Source organism: Hemitrygon akajei, chromosome 4 (assembly GCF_048418815.1).
Source record: "Hemitrygon akajei chromosome 4, sHemAka1.3, whole genome shotgun sequence".
NCBI lineage: Eukaryota > Metazoa > Chordata > Chondrichthyes > Myliobatiformes > Dasyatidae > Hemitrygon > Hemitrygon akajei.
This window is the reverse complement of record NC_133127.1, coordinates 201,877,677-201,897,909: the sequence shown is the minus strand read 5'-3', so window position 1 is coordinate 201,897,909 and position 20,233 is coordinate 201,877,677. Positions and strand designations below refer to the sequence as shown.

General features: G+C 44.3%; 1 protein-coding gene across 1 annotated transcript in view; it reads right to left on the bottom strand.

Annotated features, from left to right (window-relative positions):
- Positions 1 to 20,233, bottom strand: part of LOC140726052 (FH2 domain-containing protein 1-like) — a 91,344-nt gene that overhangs the window by 14,464 nt on the left and 56,647 nt on the right. The window contains exons 6-10 of the mRNA XM_073041948.1: positions 13,304 to 13,404; positions 8,840 to 8,910; positions 4,230 to 4,337; positions 3,856 to 3,926; positions 1,858 to 1,975 (exon numbers count right to left, since the gene is read on the bottom strand). Coding sequence (XP_072898049.1) covers positions 1,858 to 1,975; positions 3,856 to 3,926; positions 4,230 to 4,337; positions 8,840 to 8,910; positions 13,304 to 13,404 — 469 coding nt within the window. The remainder of the gene's footprint in view (positions 1 to 1,857; positions 1,976 to 3,855; positions 3,927 to 4,229; positions 4,338 to 8,839; positions 8,911 to 13,303; positions 13,405 to 20,233) is intronic.

Here is a 20,233-nt window from a genome sequence, read left to right as displayed (position 1 = left end):
AAATCTACAGCAGATTACAGGCCCTTCAGCCCACAATGTTGTGCTGACCATGTAACCTACTCTGGAAGCTGCCCAGAATCACCCTACTGCATAGCCCTCTACTTTTCTAAGCTCCATGTACCTATCTAAGTGTCTCTGAAAGACCCCATTGTGTCCGCCTCGGACGTCATCCCCAGCAGTGCATTCCATGCACCCACCACTCTCTTGTGTAAAGCTTACCCCTGATATTCCCTCTGTACCTACTTCCAAGCACCTTAAAACTATGCCCCCTCGTGTTAGCCATTTTAGCCCTGGGAAAAAGCCTCTGGCTATCCACACGATCAATGCCTCTCATCAACTTATGCACCTCAAAAAGGCCACCTCCCATCCTCCGTTGCTCCAAGAAGAAAAGGTCAAGTTCACACAACCTATTCTCATAAGGCATGCTCCCCAATCCAGGAAATATCCCTGTAAATCTCTTCTGCACTCTTTCTATAGTATCTACATTCTTCCCGTAGTGAGGTGACCAGAATTGAACACAGTACTCCAAGTGGGGTCTGACCAAGGTCTTATATAGCTGTAACATTACCTCACGTTACCTCATTACTCAATCGCATGGTTGATGAATGCCAACACACCGTATGCCTTCTTAACAACACTGTCAACCTGTGCAGCAGCTTTGAACGTCCTATGGACACGGACCCCAAGATCTCTCTGGTCCTCCACACTGCCAAGAGTCTTACCATTAATACTATATTCTGTCTTCAAATTTGACCTACCAAAATGAACCACTTTACACTTACCTGGGTTGAACTCCATCTGACAGGCTTCCTCACCATCTACAACACCCCCAACCTTTGTCATTAGCAAACCCACTAACCCACCCTTCTACTTCCTCATCCAGGTCATTTCTGCTCCCATATTCCTACTTCTGCTCCTACATCTTACGGTCTTAACCAGGGCCTCAATATTCCTTGAAAACCAAGGTTCCATAAATTTGTTATCCTTGCCTTTCATTCCGACAAGCACATACAAGCTTTGTACTCTCAGAATTTCACTTTTGAAGGTCTCCCACTTACCAAGTACATCTTTGTCAGAAAAGAATCTATCCCAATCCAGATTCTTTATGATACCACCAAAATTGGTTTTTCTCTAACTGAGAATCTAAACCCAAAGACCAGACCTATCCTTTTCCTTAATTACCTTGAAACTAATGGCATTGTGGTCACTGGATGCAAAGCATTCCCCTACACAAACTTCTGTCACTTTCCCTGTCTTATTCCCTAATAGCAGTTCACACATTCTCTCATTGGGACTTCTGCATACTGATTAAGGAAACTTTCCTGAACACATTTGTCAAACTCGATCCCATCTAGTCCTTTTACAGTATGGTATTCCTAGTCAATATGCAGAAAGTTAAAATCACCTACTATAATAATCTTATGTTTCTTGCAATGGTCTGTGATCTCTCTACAAATTTGTTCCTCTAAATCCAGCAGACTGTTGGGTGGTGTATAATGAAGCTACATTAGTGTGGTCATATCTTTCTTATTCCTCAGTTTCCCCCATGAAGCCTCAGTAGACGAGCTCTCCAGTCTCTCCTGACTGAGCACAGCCATGACATTTTCCCTGACTAGCAACGCCACCCCTCCTCCTTTTATCACCTCTGCTCTGTCTTGTCCAAAACAATGGAACACCAGTCCTCCCCTCCTGCAACTAAGATTCACTAATGGCTAATTCTGGATGCTGATCCAGGCCCTGAGCTCATCCACCTTTCCTACGATTCTTCTTGTATTAAAATATACGCAGCTCAGGACACTAGTCACACCACGCTCGACCCTTTGATTCAGGAATACTTCTGCACTCAGCCACACGAACCTTGACGAATTCCTCCATTTGCTCTCTGATCTCAGGCACTTTGCTGAAATTTCCTTTCACCATTTGCAGTTTGTGCTTCAGTCTCTCAGTGTCATTCTCAATGTCCTGTTTAAAAAGTCTTCAACAGAGATAGTACAGTTATGAGGGGCAGACACTGGGTAATTTCTCAATGCAAATACAAACGATGTCCTGTTTAAAAATCCTTCAAGAGAGGAGACATGGGGTAAATAATGCAGTGGAATAGGGTGAATACCCAGGTGGGGAGGAGACACAGAATAAACACACCGGGTGACAAGCAGATGCACGTGGGATAACTGGCAGATACACACAGTGTACTAGTGGATACACACTGGTTTCGGGCGGATGCACATGGGGTAACGGGCGGATAACAGGTGAATGCACACATGGCATAACATTCAGATATGCATGGGGAACCAGGTGGATGCACATGGGGTGACAGGCAATTACACATGGGGTAACCAGTGGATACACACCAGGTAACAGTCAGATGCACACAGGCTAACAGGTTAATGCACACATGTGGTAACAGGTGGATACTCATGGGATAAGAGGTGAAAGCACATGTGGTAATAGGCAGATACACGGGATCAGGCAGATACACATGGGATAACAGGTGGATACACATGGGATAACAGGTGGATACACATGGGACAACAGGTGAATACACACGAGATAACAGGTGAAAGCACACATGTGGTAATAGGCAGATACACACATGTGGTAAGAAGCAGACACACATGGGGAAACAGGCAGATCCAAAGCAGGTGACAGGAGAATGCACACACACAATACACTGTGGTGTTTGAAGGAGGAAATATCACACTGTATGAATGGACTCTTTCCGGCAATGAAGAGGATATCACTCTGTATGAATGGACTCTTTCCGGCAATGAAGGGGATATCACTCTGTATGAATGGACTCTTTCCGGCAATGAAGGGGATATCACACTGTATGAATGGACTCTTTCCGGCAATGAAGGGGATATCACACTGTATGAATGGACTCTTTCCGGCAATGAAGAGGATATCACACTGTATGAATGGACTCTTTCCGGCAATGAAGAGGATATCACACTGTATGAATGGACTCTTTCCGGCAATGAAGAGGATATCACACTGTATGAATGGACTCTTTCCGGCAATGAAGAGGATATCACTCTGTATGAATGGACTCTTTCCGGCAATGAAGGGGATATCACTCTGTATGAATGGACTCTTTCCGGCAATGAAGGGGATATCACACTGTATGAATGGACTCTTTCCGGCAATGAAGAGGATATCACACTGTATGAATGGACTCTTTCTGGCAATGAAGAGGATATCACTCTGTATGAATGGACTCTTTCCGGCAATGAAGAGGATACCACTCTGTATGAATGGACTCTTTCCGGCAATGAAGAGGATATCACTCTGTATGAATGGACTCTTTCCGGCAATGAAGGGGATATCACTCTGTATGAATGGACTCTTTCCGGCAATGAAGAGGATATCACACTGTATGAATGGACTCTTTCCGGCAATGAAGGGGATATCACACTGTATGAATGGACTCTTTCCGGCAATGAAGAGGATATCACACTGTATGAATGGACTCTTTCCGGCAATGAAGGGGATATCACACTGTATGAATGGACTCTTTCCGGCAATGAAGAGGATATCACTCTGTATGAATGGACTCTTTCCGGCAATGAAGAGGATATCACACTGTATGAATGGACTCTTTCCGGCAATGAAGAGGATACCACTCTGTATGAATGGACTCTTTCCGGCAATGAAGAGGATATCACACTGTATGAATGGACTCTTTCCGGCAATGAAGAGGATATCACACTGTATGAATGGACTCTTTCCGGCAATGAAGAGGATACCACTCTGTATGAATGGACTCTTTCCGGCAATGAAGGGGATATCACACTGTATGAATGGACTCTTTCCGGCAATGAAGGGGATATCACACTGTATGAATGGATCCCCTACCTGGAAGCTGCTGCCACATTCTGCAGTTTGCTGGGGAAATCCAGCAATTTTTTGTCATTCTTTTCAGCTTCCTGCAATGGAATGATATAGAGCTTTAGTAGTTCTAGATCTGCAGAAATCTCCCCTCTGCAGCATGGCCCTGCACAATTCTCATAGATGACCCCATGGTTGAACAATGCAGGTTACCACACTTACATCTAGGGGAATCAGGGCAAGAATCTCCCAGCCCACAAACAAATGTGCTCACCTATTGAAATCCCTTCCATAGCCCATGGACACTCTCCCCACACCCAGTGAATTCCCCGTGGACACTCCCCGTAGTCACTATGACTGCACTCAGGTGACCTACACTCCCCCAAACTGGCATTACTCACCATCACCACAAAGTGCATAAGATTGATGCCCGGTTTATTGGCTCGTGTGTCGGCCAACTTCACCAGCGACGCCATCCTGAAGCCAAAGGCATTGCCAGCGTATCCGCCCTGAAACAATGGAACGGATGTCAAATGCAGCAAATCCAACACACACTCCACTGACATACTCGTCCCACACACACTCACACACTCCACTCTCACACTCGTCCCACACTCACTCTCACATTCTACTCTCACACTCATCCCACACACACTCACACACTCCACTTTCACACTCGTCCCACACACAGTCACACACTCCACTCACACACTCTCACACTCATCCTACACACACTCACACTCCACTGACACACTCACACACTCCACTTACACACTCATCCCACACACTCACACACTCTACTGACACACTCTTCACACATTCAGAACTTCACTCATCCCACACACACTCAGATATCACTCACACACTCCACCATCAAAAATCCCCCCCACACAAATACCCCACACATACCCGCACACCCCACTTATCCTAATCACGCTCAAATACCTCACACATACTCACACAGTCTACTAAGACACACACTCAAACACCCCACACATCTCATGCACACTCAAATACTACATACATACACATTTCACAAACTCTCACACATATCACATACCTCACACCCTTATACACTCTAACCACACTCACACAGCCAGACACCACAATAAAGCAGCCCCACCACACACAGAGAACAACGGCGGGCATTGTGAGCTCAAGGTTCAAGAACCTACACTCCCCACACGCCCTCACAAACCTCACACCACACACACACCATTTACACATATTCACCACTCACCCACACATACCCAGCCACACTGTGAACTGCAGCTCATTGCCTGGTATAATGTATTAAACTAACTGTTGAGGTTCAGTGCTTGTGTATGTGTCTGTGAGAGTGTCAGAGAGAATGTGTGTGTGTATGTAAAACCATAAGACATAGGAACAAAATTAGGCCATTCAGACAACTGAGTCTGCTCCGTTATTCCATCATGGCTGATGAGGTTCATCATTCACTTTCCGATAATCAATGGAGCAAAATTTATCATTTAGTCAATAATTCATCTATCTGTGCATGCCATATCTTAATTCAGTTTAAGATAGTACACAGGGCCCATATGTCCAAAGATAAATTGGTGCATATTTTTCCTAATATAAGCCCTATTTGTGACAGAAGTAACGCAGAAGTGGCTACTCTAACTCATATGTTTTGGTCATGTGTAAGTTTAAATAATTTTTGGAGGGAAGTGGTTGGAATATTATCTAAAGTTATAGATATGGATGTTCAACCTAATCCACTTACAGCAATTTTTGGGATTATTCCAGAGGAAGCAAGCAAAGTGTCTGCTTCCACCCAACATGTGATAACTTTTTCAACTTTATTGGCTAGGAGAGCTATTTTGCTACACTGGAAAGAATCTAACCCACCTATTGTTTTCGATTGGATCTCCTCCATTATGTCATGTCTAAGCTTGGAGAAAATTAGAAGCAGGACATTTCATCCATCCTTTAATTTTGAACAAGTCTGGTGACCCTTTATTCAATATTTTCACATGATTTAATTTATTTTTATTTATTTATTTTTCTTTATTCTCTTTGGGGAAAATCCTTATCCATGAAAGTTCGGAGATGACTGGAAGGATGTGTTTTTTTTCTCTCTCTTTTTTTCTAATTTTATCCTCAATTGGTCTGCCCAATCTTTCTTTTTCTTTTCTTCCTCTTTTTTTTTGTTTCAGTTTAGTTAGTGGGGTTTATTTTTTCTTTATCATTAAAATTTCCAATTTTTTTTATGATTGCTATGAGGAGTTGTAGTTTTTTTTAAACCATTGTATATATAACAGCGTAATATTTTACCTATTTGATTTTGACATTATATACTTTCTGTTTATTGCTGTTTATATGTCTTTTATATTATCTATTTGCTAAACTCCTCCTCCGATTTGTATATTCTTTATTTGAAAATCAATAAAAAGATTGAAAAATGAAAATGAAATGAAATGAAGTTCAGTGCCTGTGTACGTGTCTGTGAGAGTGTCAGAGAGAATGTGTGTGTGTATGTAAGACCATAAGACATAGGAACAAAATTAGGCCATTCAGAAAACTGAGTCTGCTCTGCCATTCCATCGTGGCTGATCCCGAATCCCACTCAACTCCAGACACCTGCTTTTTCACCATACCCTTTAATGCCTTGACCGATCAGGAAACAATCAAATTCTGCCTTAAATATATGCATAGACTTGGCCTCCACCACAGTTTGTGGCAGAGGATTGCATAGATTCACTACTCTCTGGCTAAAAAAAAATCATCCTTACCTCTGTTCTAAAGGGTTGCCCCTCAATTTTGAGGCTGTGCCCTCTAGTTCTGGATACCCCCACCAGAGGAAACATCCTTTCCATATTCATCCTATTTAGTCCTTTCATCATTCAGTAGGTTTCAATGAGATCCCACACATTCTTCTAAAGTCCATTGACTACAAGCCCAAAGCGCCAAACACTCCTTGTAAGTGTGATAAGTGTGAGTTGATGCAATTTGGAAGGACAAACCAGAAGACTGAGTACAGGATTAATGGTCAGCTACTTAAGAGTGTGGATGAACAAAGGAACCTCGGGGTTCAAAAACATACATGCCTCAAAGTCACTGCACGGGTTGATAGGGTAGTTAAGAAGGCCTATGGGATGCTGGGCTTCATTAACAGGGGGATTGAGTTCAAGAGTAGAGAGGTCATGTTGCAACTCTACAAATCTCTGGTGAGACCACACTTAGAGTATTGTGTTCAGTTCTGGTCACGTCGTTATAGGAAGGACGTGGAAGCTATGGAGAGGGTGCAGAGGAGATTTACCAGGATGTTGCCTGGTTTGGAGAACAAGTCATATGAAGCAAGGTTAGCAGAGCTGGGACTTTTCTCTTTGAAGCGCAGAAGAATGAGAGGGGACTTGATAAAGGTCTACAAGATTATGAGAGGCATAGATAGGGTAGATAGTCAGTACCTGTTTCCCAGGGCACGAATAGCAAACACCAGAGGGCATATGTACAAAATTAAGGGAGGGAAGTTTAGGGGAGACATCAGGGGTAAGTTTTTTTTTATACAGAGGGTTGTGAGTGCCTGGAATGACTTGCCAGGGATAGTGGTGGAGGCTAAAACATTAGGGGTATTTAAGAGCCTCTTGGACAGGCACATGGACGAAAGAAAAATAGAGGATTATGGGGTAGTGTGGGTTTAGTACTTTTTTTTAAGGATTATATGGGTCGGCACAACATGGAGGGTTGAAGGGCCTGTTCTGTACTGTAATGTTCTATGGTTCTATATGTTAACCCCTTCATTCCCAGAATCATCCTCCTCATGAACCTCCTCTGGACTCTCTCCAATGACAACATATTCTTTCTGAGATATGCGGACCAAAACTATTAACAATAATCCAAGTGCGACCTGAAGAGTGTCTTACAAAGCCTCAGCATTAATCTCTTGCTTTTATATTCTATTTCTTTTAAAATATTTGCCAACATTTCATTTGCCTTCTTTACCAGATGCAAACTGTAAATTAACCTTCTATGTTCTTGCATGAAAACTCCCAAGTCCCTCTTCAACTCTAATGTTCCACTTTTCTCCCCATTTAGATAATAGTCCACACAATTGTTCCTTTTATCAAAATGCATTATCATACAGTTCCCAACCCTGTATTCCATCTGCCACTTTTTTGCCCATTTTTCCAATTTTCTAAGTCCTTCTGAAATTGTATTGCCTCCTCAGCACTACCTACTCCTCCACCTATCTTCGTATCATCCGCAAACTTTGCCACAAACCCATCAATTCCATTATCCAAATCACTGACAAATAATGTGAAAAGTAGTGGTCCCAATACTGACCCCTGAGGAATACCTCTAGTCACTGGCAGCCAACCAGTAAACATAACATGGAAACATAGAGATCTACAACACTACAGGCCCTTCAACCCACAATGTTGTACCGACCATGTAATTACTCTACAAACTGCCTAGAATTTCCCTACTGCATAGCCCTTTATTTTTCTAAGCTCCATGTACCTATCTAAGAGGCTCTTAAAAGACACTATTGTATCTGCCTCTACCACCAGAAAAGGCCCCCTTTATTCCCACTCGCTACCTCCTGCCTGTCTATCCATGCCAGTATCTTTCCTGTAACACCACAGGATTTTATCTTGTTAAGCAGCCTCATGTGTGGCACCTTATCAAAAGCTTTCAGAAAATCCAAGTAAATGACATTCACTACCTCTTCTTTGTCCACCCTGCTTGTTACTTCCTCGAAGAACTTTTACTAGATTTGTCAGGCAAGATTTCCCTTTACAGAAAATGTATGAGAGAGAGTGTACATGTGAGTGTGTGAAACACCACCATGAGATTCAGTGTGTGTTGGTGTGTAAGAGTGATATAGAGATTGTGTATGGGACCTGTCTCCCAGTGTGTGCATGAGAGTGTGAGTGTGTAGATGTATGAGGGCAGGTTAGCATGAGCGTGCCAGTGCATGTGCGTGAGAGTGCGTGTGCGTGTGTGTGTGTTCATGTGAACCACCCCTCAGTGCTGTCCCAGGACTTACTGCATTCATGTAATTCCCTGCCTTCAGGACCAATCGGATTACAGTGTGCAGCTCCTCACAGTTGAGCAGTTCTGGAAAACAGGCAAATTGCATTTCTTGTATGCACTATGCTGGGTCAACCCGGGGGTTGGGGGAAATTGGGGCCTGTAATTTTTCCCTGTTCTGTCTCCTCCATTAATCCTTTGGCCCCAGAAGATCCACAGATTAACCCTAGCACAGGCATAACCACACCATACTACTGATATTCCCTTCCCCCTCCCCCCCACACACCCTGGTCTCCTCTGCAAGGGAAACTAACTTGTTTCTCTCGCTCACTGTTATGACATGAACCCAGTTTCTCTCTCCACAGAAGCTGACTGTTTCCAGAATTTTCTGATTTTATTTCAGATGTTTAGCAGCCACAGGTTTTTTTCTGCCATTGGGTAAAGTGGCACTGTGTACACTGATTGCCAGACCGTATGAATGAGTACGGCAGCACGTTTGATCATAGCAACTTCAACAAAGGGTGCTGGTGTCCTTTCAAAATGTACTTCATTATGATCGCAAGGCTCTGCTAGACATTAAGAACCTGAAGTACAGCAGGTCTACCCCCTCAGTGACAGAGAAAGCACAGGAGCTGGACTTGGGTGCAGATCGCATTGCTGCCCGCACCAGAGAGGTTTCAGAGGAGTCGGTGCACGAAGGGACGTGCAATCTCATAGAGAATGACCACCTTAGTTGCTTTTCTTGTGATTGCAAGATCCTTTGGACATAGTTAATGTGGAATGCTGCAAGTCAAATTCACTGATTTATTGGTGGTGAGCAGGGGCCGATGGTGGGGAGAGCATTGTGGCCTTGGTCATAGCGAGAACAAGATCTCACGCCGCAGAGTTGCCTGTTTACAGCCACCAGGAGAGAGGCATTGGAGCTGATGCACACCACCAACTGGAGTTGGTGCTGCCCCCTAGTGTTCACTTGGCAGAAGACAAGCTCAGACAGATGGTTTTAACTGTCTCTCTTTTAACGCAAGAGTGTTGTGAACAAAGCGGATGTGTTTAGAGCGTGGATCAGTACTTGGAGATATGATGTGGTGGCCATTACAGAGACTTGGATGGCTCAGGGACAGGATTGGTTATTTAGAGTGCCAGGCTCCAGGTGTTTCAGAAAGGACAGGGAGGGAGGCAAAAGAGGTGGGGGTGTGCAACTGTTGATCAGAGATAGTGTTACAGCTGCAGAAAAGGTGGACATCATGAAGGGATTGTCTATGGAGTCTCTGTGGGTGGAGGTTAGGAACAGGAAGGGGTCAATAACTCTACTGGATGTTTATTATAGGCCGCCCAATAGTAACAGGGATTTTGAGGAGCAGATAGGGAAACAGATCCTGGAAAGGTGTAATAATAACAGAGTTGTTGTGATAGGAGATTGTAATTTCCCAAATATCAATTGGCATCTCCCTAGAGCAAGGGGTTTAGATGTGGTGGAGTTTGTTAGGAGTGTTCAGAAAGGTTTCTTGACATAATATGTAGATAAACCTACAAGAGGAGAGGCGGTACTTGATCTGGTAATGGGAAATGAACCTGGTCAGGTGTCAGATCTCTCAGTGGGAGAGCATTTTGGAGATAGTGATCATAATTCTATCTCCTTTACAATAGCATTGGAGAGGGATAGGAACAGACAAGTTAAAAAAGCGTTTAATTGGAGTAAGGGGTATTATGAGGCATCCGGCAGGAAATTGGAAGCTTAAGTTGGAAACAGATGTTCTCAGGGAAAAGTACAGAAGAAATGTGGCAAATGTTCAGGGGATATTTGTGTGGAGTTCTGCATACGTACGTTCCAATGAGACAGGGAAGTTATGGTAGGGTGCAGGAACCATGGTGTACAAAGGCTGTAATAAATCTAGTCAAGCAGAAAAGAAAAGCTTACAAAAGCTTCAGAGAGCTAGGTAATGCTAGAGATCCAGAAGATTATAAGGCTAACAGGAAGGAGCTTAAGAAGGAAAGTAGGAGAGCCAGAAGGGGCCATGAGAAGGCCTTGGCGGGCAGGATTACAGAAAACCCCAAGGCATTCTACAAGTATGTGAAGAGCAAGAGGATAAGATGTGCACGAATAGGACCTATCAAGTGTGAAGGTGGGAAAGTATGTATGGAACCGGAGGAAATAGCAGAGGTACTTAGTGAATACTTTACTTCAGTATTCACTATGGAAAAGGACCTTGGTGATTGTAGTGATGACTTGCAGTGGATTGAAAAGCTTGAGCATGTAGATATTTAGAAAGAGGATGTGTTGGAACTTTTGGAAAGCATCAAGTTGGATAAATTGCCAAGACCGGATGAGATGTAACCCAGGCTACTGTGGGAGGAGATTGCTGAGCCTCTGGCGATGATCTTTGAATCATCAATGGGGACGGGAGAGGTTCTGGAGGATTGGAAGGTTGCGGATGTTGTTCCTTTATTCAAGAAAGGGAGTAGAGATAGGCCAGGAAATTATAGACCAGTGAGTCTTACTTCAGTGGCTGGTAAGTTGATGGAGAAGATCCTGAGAGGCAGGATTTATGAACATTTGGAGAGATATTATATGATTAGGAATAGTCAGCATGGCTTTGTCAAGGGCAGGTTGTGCCTTACAAGCCTGATTGAATTTTTTGAGGATGTGACTAAATGCATTGATGAAGGAAGAGCAGTAGATGTAGTGTATATGGATTTCAGCAAGGCATTTGATAAGGTACCCCACACAAAGGCTTATTGAGAAAGTAAGGAGGCATGGAATCCAAGGGGACATTGCTTTGTGGATCCAGAACTGGCTTGCCCACAGAAGGCAAAGAGTGGTTGTAGATGGTTCATATTCTGCATGGAAGTCGGTCACCAGTGGTGTGCCTCAGGGATCTGTTCTGGGACCCTTACTCTTTGTGATTTTTATAAATGACCTGGATGAGGAAGTGGAGGGATGGTGTTATGATGGAAATAACTGGTTCTTTGAATCTCAACAGTCGAGGCCTGGACACACACAGTTTTAATAATAAGGAATTTATTATTAAAGGGGAAGTCGGGTCAACACAAGCAACTACAATACACAGGAAGCGGTGTGGAGACAGGGTACGGTTACACATACAAAGAACAAGGGAAAAGCACTACAACAGCTATCCCCCTTGACCTTGGATAGCTGCGGCTCCCTTACCAGGATAAACGATAGACCTTCCCAAACATAAATCAATGCACTTACCTCCAATGAGGTGCTCTGTAAGAGAGACCGAGCCAGGGACAAGTCTCACCTTTTATAGCATGGGGCTGGGCGAGATAATCCAATTAAGGTGACCAATAATTTAGGTGTGCATTGATTAGTTGGGAGGGACCAAATGTTGATTGGCATGTGGTGTGTCCTCCGACCAGCCAGGTGGCAGTGTGTCTGTCATGTGGCTGGTATCTCTGGATACAGATGGGTTAGTAAGTTTGCTGATGACACAAATGTTGGGAGGTGTTGTGGATAGTGTGGAGGGCTGTCAGAGGTTACAGCAGGACATTGATAGGATGCAAAACTGGGCTGAGAAGTGACAGTTGGAGTTCAACCCAGTTAAGTGTGAAGTGGTTCATTTTGGTAGGTCAAATATGATGGCAGAACATAGTATTAATGTTAAGACTCTTGGCAGTGTGGAGGATCAGAGGGATCTTGGGGTCCGATTCTGTGGTTAAGAAGGCATATAATGCATTGGCCTTCATCAATCATGGAATTGAATTTAGGAGCCGAGAGGTAATGTTGCAGCTATATAGAACCCTGGTCAGACCCCACTTGGAGAACTGTGCTCAGTTCTGGTTGCCTCACTACAGGAAGGATGTGGAAACCATAGAAAGGGTGCAGATGAGATTTACAAGGATGTTGCCTGGATTGGGGAGCATGCTTTATGAGAATAGGTTGAGTGAACTCAGCCTTTTCTCCTTGGAGCGACGGAGGATGAGAGGTGACCTGATAGAGGTGTATAAAATGATGAGAGGCATTGATCATGTGGATAGTCAGAGGCTTTTTCCCAGGGCTGAAATGGTTGCCACAAGAGGACACAGGTTTAAGGTGCTGGGGAGTAGGTACAGAGGAGATGTCATCCAGGTCATAGCCCTTCATCTATATAACCAAACAAATTTCTCTTAAATGTTGAAAATGAAATCGCATCCAGCACTTGCACTGCCAGACGTTCCACAATTCCATGACCCTCTGAGTGAAGAAGTTTCCCCTTTACGTTCCCCTTAAACATTTCACCTTTCACCCTTAACCCGTGGCCTCTGGTTGCAGTCCACTCAACCTCAGTGGAAAAAGCCTGCTTGCATTTACCCTATCAATACTCCTTTTCATTTAACCATAACTCTGCCCCTCATAATCTCTTCTCAATCTTAGGCAAGGCGGGGATGGTTGGGGGGGGGGGTACAGACAGGATGGGTGTCTAATTTGGGCATGACCCATGAGCAAGGGACAGTGTCACATTGCCCTGACAATGCTCACCGCTAGCTGCCTCAGTGAGGGTCCTCACTCCAGCTCTCAGTGCCTCCATCTGTGGTGAAAACTCCATCTTCAGTATCAGACACTCCAGACGCTGCTCATAACTACAGGTTAAACCAGGATAGTCAGAGTTTGTGAAACACGGGTCACACTGAGAGATTTCACCATGAGCTCACACCAGGAGTCCACACTGAGAGGAGTTCACAGTGAGAAGTCACACCAGGAGTCCACACCGACATATCAGAAGATAACACCGGGTGGTCACACTGGAAGGGCCCCCCCACCCACCCACAGTGAAGAAGCAATCAATGCTCCACTGGGATCCAACCCCTTTCTGTACTGACATCAGCCCCTCTGCAGAGACCACCACATACCCACAGAGAGGGACACCCGGCACGCACACACACACACACAATTTTTGAGGCCAAAATTGAAAAGTATGATGAATACAGGACTGAAGGTGCTACATTTGAATGAACACAGGATACGTGATAAGATAGATGATCTTGTAGAGATTGATTGCTGTGTCTTTAAGGGCATTACAGAGTCGCGGCTGAAAGAAGATTATAGCTGGGAGTTTAACATCCAAGGATACACATTGTATCAAAATGACAGACAGGTAGGCAGAGGGGGTGGGGTGGCTATCTTGGTTAAACAAAAATGAAATCAATTAAATGAAATGAGCAGTGCCCAACTGGAGTGATCGGAAGCCTGAGAAGAGGGGTTGATCAAATAGAAAAGGCAGTGTCTTGTGGCAGTTTCGAGCTCTGGGCAGTGCCCATACAGTGTTTTGGGATTGATTGGCACAAACAAATTGAAGTAAGGCAGAAACAAGCAGAGTAACCATTGTTGGGGCGGACAGAGTTGGAGTGGAGGTTTTGAGGTTTTAGCTCTTCGAGGCTTCAGCAAGGAGAAGCTTCAGTAAGAGAAGGCTGGGTAAAGTTTCTCACCTCTGCCCCCCTTCTTTAGAAAAGTAGAGATGACAGGCAGGATAGTTGAATGCTCCTTTTGCAGGATGTGGGAAGGCAGGGAGACCTCCAGTATCCCAGACGACTACACCTATGAAGACTACGTTTAGCTACAGCTTCTAACACTCTGCATTAAGGAGTTGAAGCTGGAACTGGATGAACTCCGGATCATTCGGGAGGTTGAGGGGGTGATAGATAGGACATATAGAGAGGTAGTTACACCCAAGGTGCAGGACACAGGGAACTGGGTGACAGTCAGGAAGGGGAAAGGGGTTAAGGAGCCAGTGCAGAGTATCCCTGTGGCCATCCCCCTCAACAACAGGTATATTACTTTGGATACTGTTGGGTGTGATGACCTAGTGGAGGAAAGTCACAGTGGTTGGGACTCTGGCACTGAGTCTGCCTCTGTGATTCAAAAGAGAAGGCGGAGAAGATGCAACCTGTGGTTGCAGGAGATTCGTTAGTAATGAGAATCCAGAATGGTATGTTGCTTTGTGGATGCCAAGGACTTCTCAGATCAATTCCTCAGCGGTCTTAAGTGGAAGGGTGAACAGCTAGAGGTCATAGTCCATGTAGATACTAATAACGTAGACAGGAAGAGTGACGAGGTTCTGCAAAGGGAGTTCAAGAAGTTAGGTAACACACACAAAATGCTGGAGGAGCTCAGCAGGCCAGGCAGCATCTCATGAAAAAAGTATAGTTAATGTTTTGGGCTGAGATCCTTTGGCAGGACTGGAGAAAAAAAGCTGGTAATTTGATTGGCGAAAGAGATACAGGGCAGGAGAAGGGGGAGTCTGATAGAAGAGGACAGAAGGCCATGCAAGAAAGGGAGGAGGAGCACCAGAGGGAGGTGAGGGCGGGCAAGGAGATGAGGTGAGAGAGGGAAAAGGGGGTGAGGAATGGTGAAGTGGGGGTGGCCATGACTGGAAGTTCAGGAAACTGATGTTCATGCCATCAAGTTGGAGGCTACCCTGATGGAATATAAGGAGTTGTTCCTCCAACCTAAGTGTGGCCTCATCGTGACAATGGACAAGGCCATGGATAGACATATCAGAATGGGAATAGGAAGTGGAATTAAAATGGGTGGACATTGGGAGATCCCGGTGGCCAATCATTTTAATTCACTTCCATTCAGCTTCCCTCTGGTGCTCCAGATTTCCAGCAGCTGCAGATTTTCTCATTTGTGTCAGGAAGTTAGGTGTTAAGTTAAAGGACAGGAGCTCCAGGGTTCTGATTTCAGGATTGCTACCAATACCATGTGTTAGTGAGGCCAGAACTAAGAAGATTATACAGTTTAACATGTGCAGGAGGGAGGGCTTCAGATTTTTGGACCATTGGGCTCTCTTCCAGAAAAGGTAGGACTTGTACAGAAGAGACTGTTTGCACCTGAACTGGAAGGGGACAAACATCCTAGTGGGAAGATTTGCTGGTGCTACACATGGGGTTTAAAACTAGAGTTGCAAGGGGATAGGAACCAGAGTGCCAGGACAGTTAGTGGAGAGGTTGTGGAGACAGTTGTTGGTAAGACCTCAGACAAAGTCAGGAATCAAAAGGTTGAGCATGGTGTGACTAGTGTCCTGAGCTGCCTGTATTTCAATGCTAGAAGTATCGTAGGAAAGGCAGATGAGTTCAAGGCATGAATCAACACCTGGAATTATGATGTTGTAGCCAGTAGTGAGACTTGGTTGCAGGAGGGGTAGCACTGGCAGCTCAGTATTCCGAGGTTTAGTTGTTTATAAGTGACAGAGCGGGAGGGATTAAAGGAGAGGGGTGGCATTGCCAGTTAGAGAGAATAAGTGGTGCAGAAGGGTGAGAGGAAGATGAGGAATGCGGTAGTCATAGGGGATTCCAGAGTGAGAGGAACAGACAGGAGGTTCTGTCAGCCTGATAGAGATACCCGCATGGTGTGTTGCCTCCCAGGTGTCAGGGTACGGGATGTCTCGGATCAGGTTCAGAGTATTCTGAAGGGAGAGGGTGAACAGCCAGAAGTCTTGGTACACGTTGGTACCAATGACATAAGTAGAAAAAGGGAGGAGGTTCTGAAGAGAGAATTCAGGGAGTTGGGCAGGAAGCTGAAAAGCAGGACCTCCAGGGTAGTAATCTCAGGACTGCTGCCTGTGCCACATGCTAACGAGTGCAATAGCATGATCAGGCATATTAATGTGTGGCTGAGAGATTGGTGTAGGGGGCAGGGCTTTGAGTTCCTGGTTCATTAGGGACCTTTCTGGGGGAGGTACGACCTGTACAAAAAGGACAGGTTACACCTGAACCCAAAGGGGTCCAATGTCCTAACAGGCAGGTTTAATAGAGCTGTTAGGAGGGCTTAAACTAATTTGGCAGGGGGATGGGAACTGGAGTGATAGGGCTGAGGAAGGGGAAAACAGAAATAAATCAAAGATAGCGTGTAACAGAGATGATAGAAAGGACAGGCAGAAGATGAGGCATAATCACAGCCAGTGGGATGAGTTACAGGGCAATTGAGGCGTGGTGCAGTAAAAACAGAAAGCAACAAATACTGGACTGAAATTGTTATATTTGAATCCACGCAGCATAAGGAATAAAACGGACGATTTTGAAATTCAGCTACAGATTGGCAAGTATGAAGTTATGGGCATCTCTGAAACTTGGCTAAAGGATGGCTGCCATTTGGAACTGAACGTCCAAGGAGTATCAGAAAGACGGGTTAGTAGGCAGAGAGGGTGGTGTGGCCCTGTGTATAAGAAATAATATTAAATCAGTAGAAAGGGATGTCTTAGGATCGGAAGGTGTAGACTCTATGGGTTGAGTTAAGAAATGGCAAGAGTAAAAGGACCCTAATGGCAGTCGTATACAGGCCTCCAAACAGCAGCCAGGAAGTGGATTACAAATTACAGCAGGACTTCGAAAAGACTTGTCAGAAGGGCAATGTCATGATAATTGTTGGGGATTTTAACCAGGCCAGTACTGGACCTCAAGATACAGAATTTGTAGAATGTCTAAGGGATGGCTTTTTAGAACAGCCTATTGTTGAGCCCACTAGGGGTTGGCTGTGCTGGATTGGGTGTTGAGCAATGATCCGGAGATGATAAGAGAGCTTATAGGTTAAGGAACCCTTACGGAACAGCGATCACAAGAAGAAATTTTCAAATGGAAGAAGGACACTACCATGGCTGACAAGTGAAGTCAGAGCCAAAGTAAAAGCAAAAGAGAGGGCATACAAGGAAGCCAGAGCTAGTGGGAAGATAGAGGATTGGGGAGGTTTTAAAAACTTGCAGAAGGAAACTAAGAAGGTCATTCGGAAGGAAAAGATGAATTATGAGAGGAAGCTGGCAACTAATATCAAAGAAGAACTTCGAGGAGATGCGCAGGGATTTAGAGAGAGTGGATTGGGTCAAGTTGTTTTATGGGAAGGATGTAATAGAGAAATGGAGGTCATTTAAGGGTGAAATTATGAGGGTACAGAATCTTTATGTTCCTGTTCGGTTGAAAGGAAAGGTTAAAGGTTTGAAAGCGCCATGGTTTTCAAGGGATATTAGAAACTTGGTTCAAAAAAAGAGGGATGTCTACAATAGATATAGGCAGCATGGAGTAAAGGAATTGCTCGAGGAATATAAAGAATGTAAAAGGAAACTTAAGAAAGAGATTAGAAAAGCTAAAAGAAGTTACGAGTTTGGTTTGGCAAATAAGGTGGAAGTAAATCCGAAAGGCTTCTACAGTTATATTAAAAGCAAGAGGATAGTGAGGGATAAAATTGGTCCCTTAGAGAATCAGGGTGGTCAGCTATGTGTGGAGCCGAGAGAGATGGGAGAGATTTTGAACGATTTCTTCTCTTCGGTATTCACTAAGGAGAAGGATATTGAATGGTGTAAGGTGTGGGAAACAAGTAAGGAAGTTATGGAACCTATGACAATTAAAGAGGTGGAAGTACTGGCGCTTTTAAGAAATTTAAAAGTGGATAAATCTCCGGGTCCTGACCGGATATTCCCCAGGACCTTGAGGGAAGTTTGTGTAGAGATAGCAGGAGCTCTGACGGAGATCTTTCAGATGTCATTAGAAACGGGGATTGTGCCAGAGGATTGGCGTATTGCTCATGTGGTTCCATTGTTTAAAAAGGGTTCTAGAAGTAAGCCTGGCAATTATAGACCTGTCAGTTTGACATCAGTGGGGGGTAAATTAATGGAAAGTATTCTTAGAGATAGTATTTATAATTATCTGGATAGACAGGATCTGATTAGGAGTAGCCAGCATGGATTTGTGCGTGGAAGGTCATGTTTGACAAACCTTATTGAATTTTTTGAAGTAGTTACGAGGAATGTTGACGAGGGTAAGGCAGTGGATGTAGTCTATATGGACTTCAGCAAGGCCTTTGACAAAGTTCCACATGGAAGGTTAGTTAAGAAGGTTCAGTCGTTAGGTATTAATGCTGGAGTAATAAAATGGATTCAACAGTGGCTAGATGGGAGATGCCAGAGAGTAGTGGTGGATAATTGTTTATCGGGATGGAGGCCGGTGACTAGCGGGGTGCCTCAGGGATCTGTTTTGGGCCCAATGTTGTTTGTAATATACATAAATGATCTGGATGATGGGGTGGTAAATTGGATTAGTAAGTATGCTGATGATACTAAGGTAGGAGGTGTTGTGGATAATGAGGTGGGTTTTCAAAGCTTGCAGGGAGATTTATGCCGGTTAGAAGAATGGGCTGAACATTGGCAGATGGAGTTTAATGCTGAGAAGTGTGAGGTTCTACATTTTGGCAGGAATAATCCAAATAGAACATACAGGGTAAATGGTAGGGCATTGAGGAATGCAGTGGAACAGAGAGATCTAGGAATAACAGTGCATAGTTCCCTGAAGGTGGAGTCTCATGTAGATAGGGTGGTGAAGAAGGCTTTTGGAACGCTGGCCTTTATAAATCAGAGCATTGAGTACAGAAGTTGGGATGTAATGTTAAAATTGTACAAGGCATTGGTAAGGCCAAATTTGGAATATTGTGTACAGTTCTGGTCACCGAATTATAGGAAAGATATCAATAAATTAGAGAGAGTGCAGAGACGATTTACTAGGATGTTACCTGGGTTTCAGCACTTAAGTTACAGAGAAAGGTTGAACAAGTTAGGTCTCTATTCATTGGAGCGTAGAAGGTTGAGGGGGGATTTGATCGAGGTATTTAAAATGTTGAGAGGGATAGATAGAGTTGACGTGAATAGGCTGTTTCCATTGAGAGTAGGGGAGATTCAAACGAGAGGACATGATTTGAGAGTTAGGGGGCAAAAGTTTACGGGAAACACGAGGGAAACTCAGAGAGTGATAGCTGTGTGGAATGAGCTTCCTGTAGAAGTAGTAGAAGCCAGTTCAGTTGTGTCATTTAAGGTAAAATTGGATAGGTATATGGACAGGAAAGGAGTGGAGGGTTATGGGCTGAGTGCGGGTAGGTGGGACTAGGTGAGATTAAGAGTTCGGCACGGACTAGGAGGGCCGGAATGGCCTGTTTCCGTGCTGTGATTGTTATATGGTTATATGGTTATAAGATGCTAAAAGCTTTTTTAAGTATATAAAGGGTAAAAGAGAGTCGAGGGTAGATATAGGACCAATAGAAAATGACGATGGAGATATTGTAATGAGAGATGCAGAGATGGCAGAGGAACTGAATGCATATTTTGCATCAGTCTTCACAGTGGAAGACGTCTGCAGTATACCAGACATTCAAGAGTGTCAGGGAAGTGAAGTTTGTGCAGTGAAAATTACGACTAAGGAGGTGCTCAGGAAGCTTAATGGTCTGAGGTGGATAAATCTCCTGGACCTGTTGGAATGCATCCTTGGGTTCTGAAGGAAGTAGCTGGAGAGATTGCAGAGGCATTAATGATGATCTTTCAAGAATCGATAGATTCTGGCATTGTACCGGATGACTGGAAAATTGCAAATTTGACTCCGCTATTTAAGAAGGGTAGAAGGCAGCAGAAAGGAAACTATAGACCTGTTAGCCTGA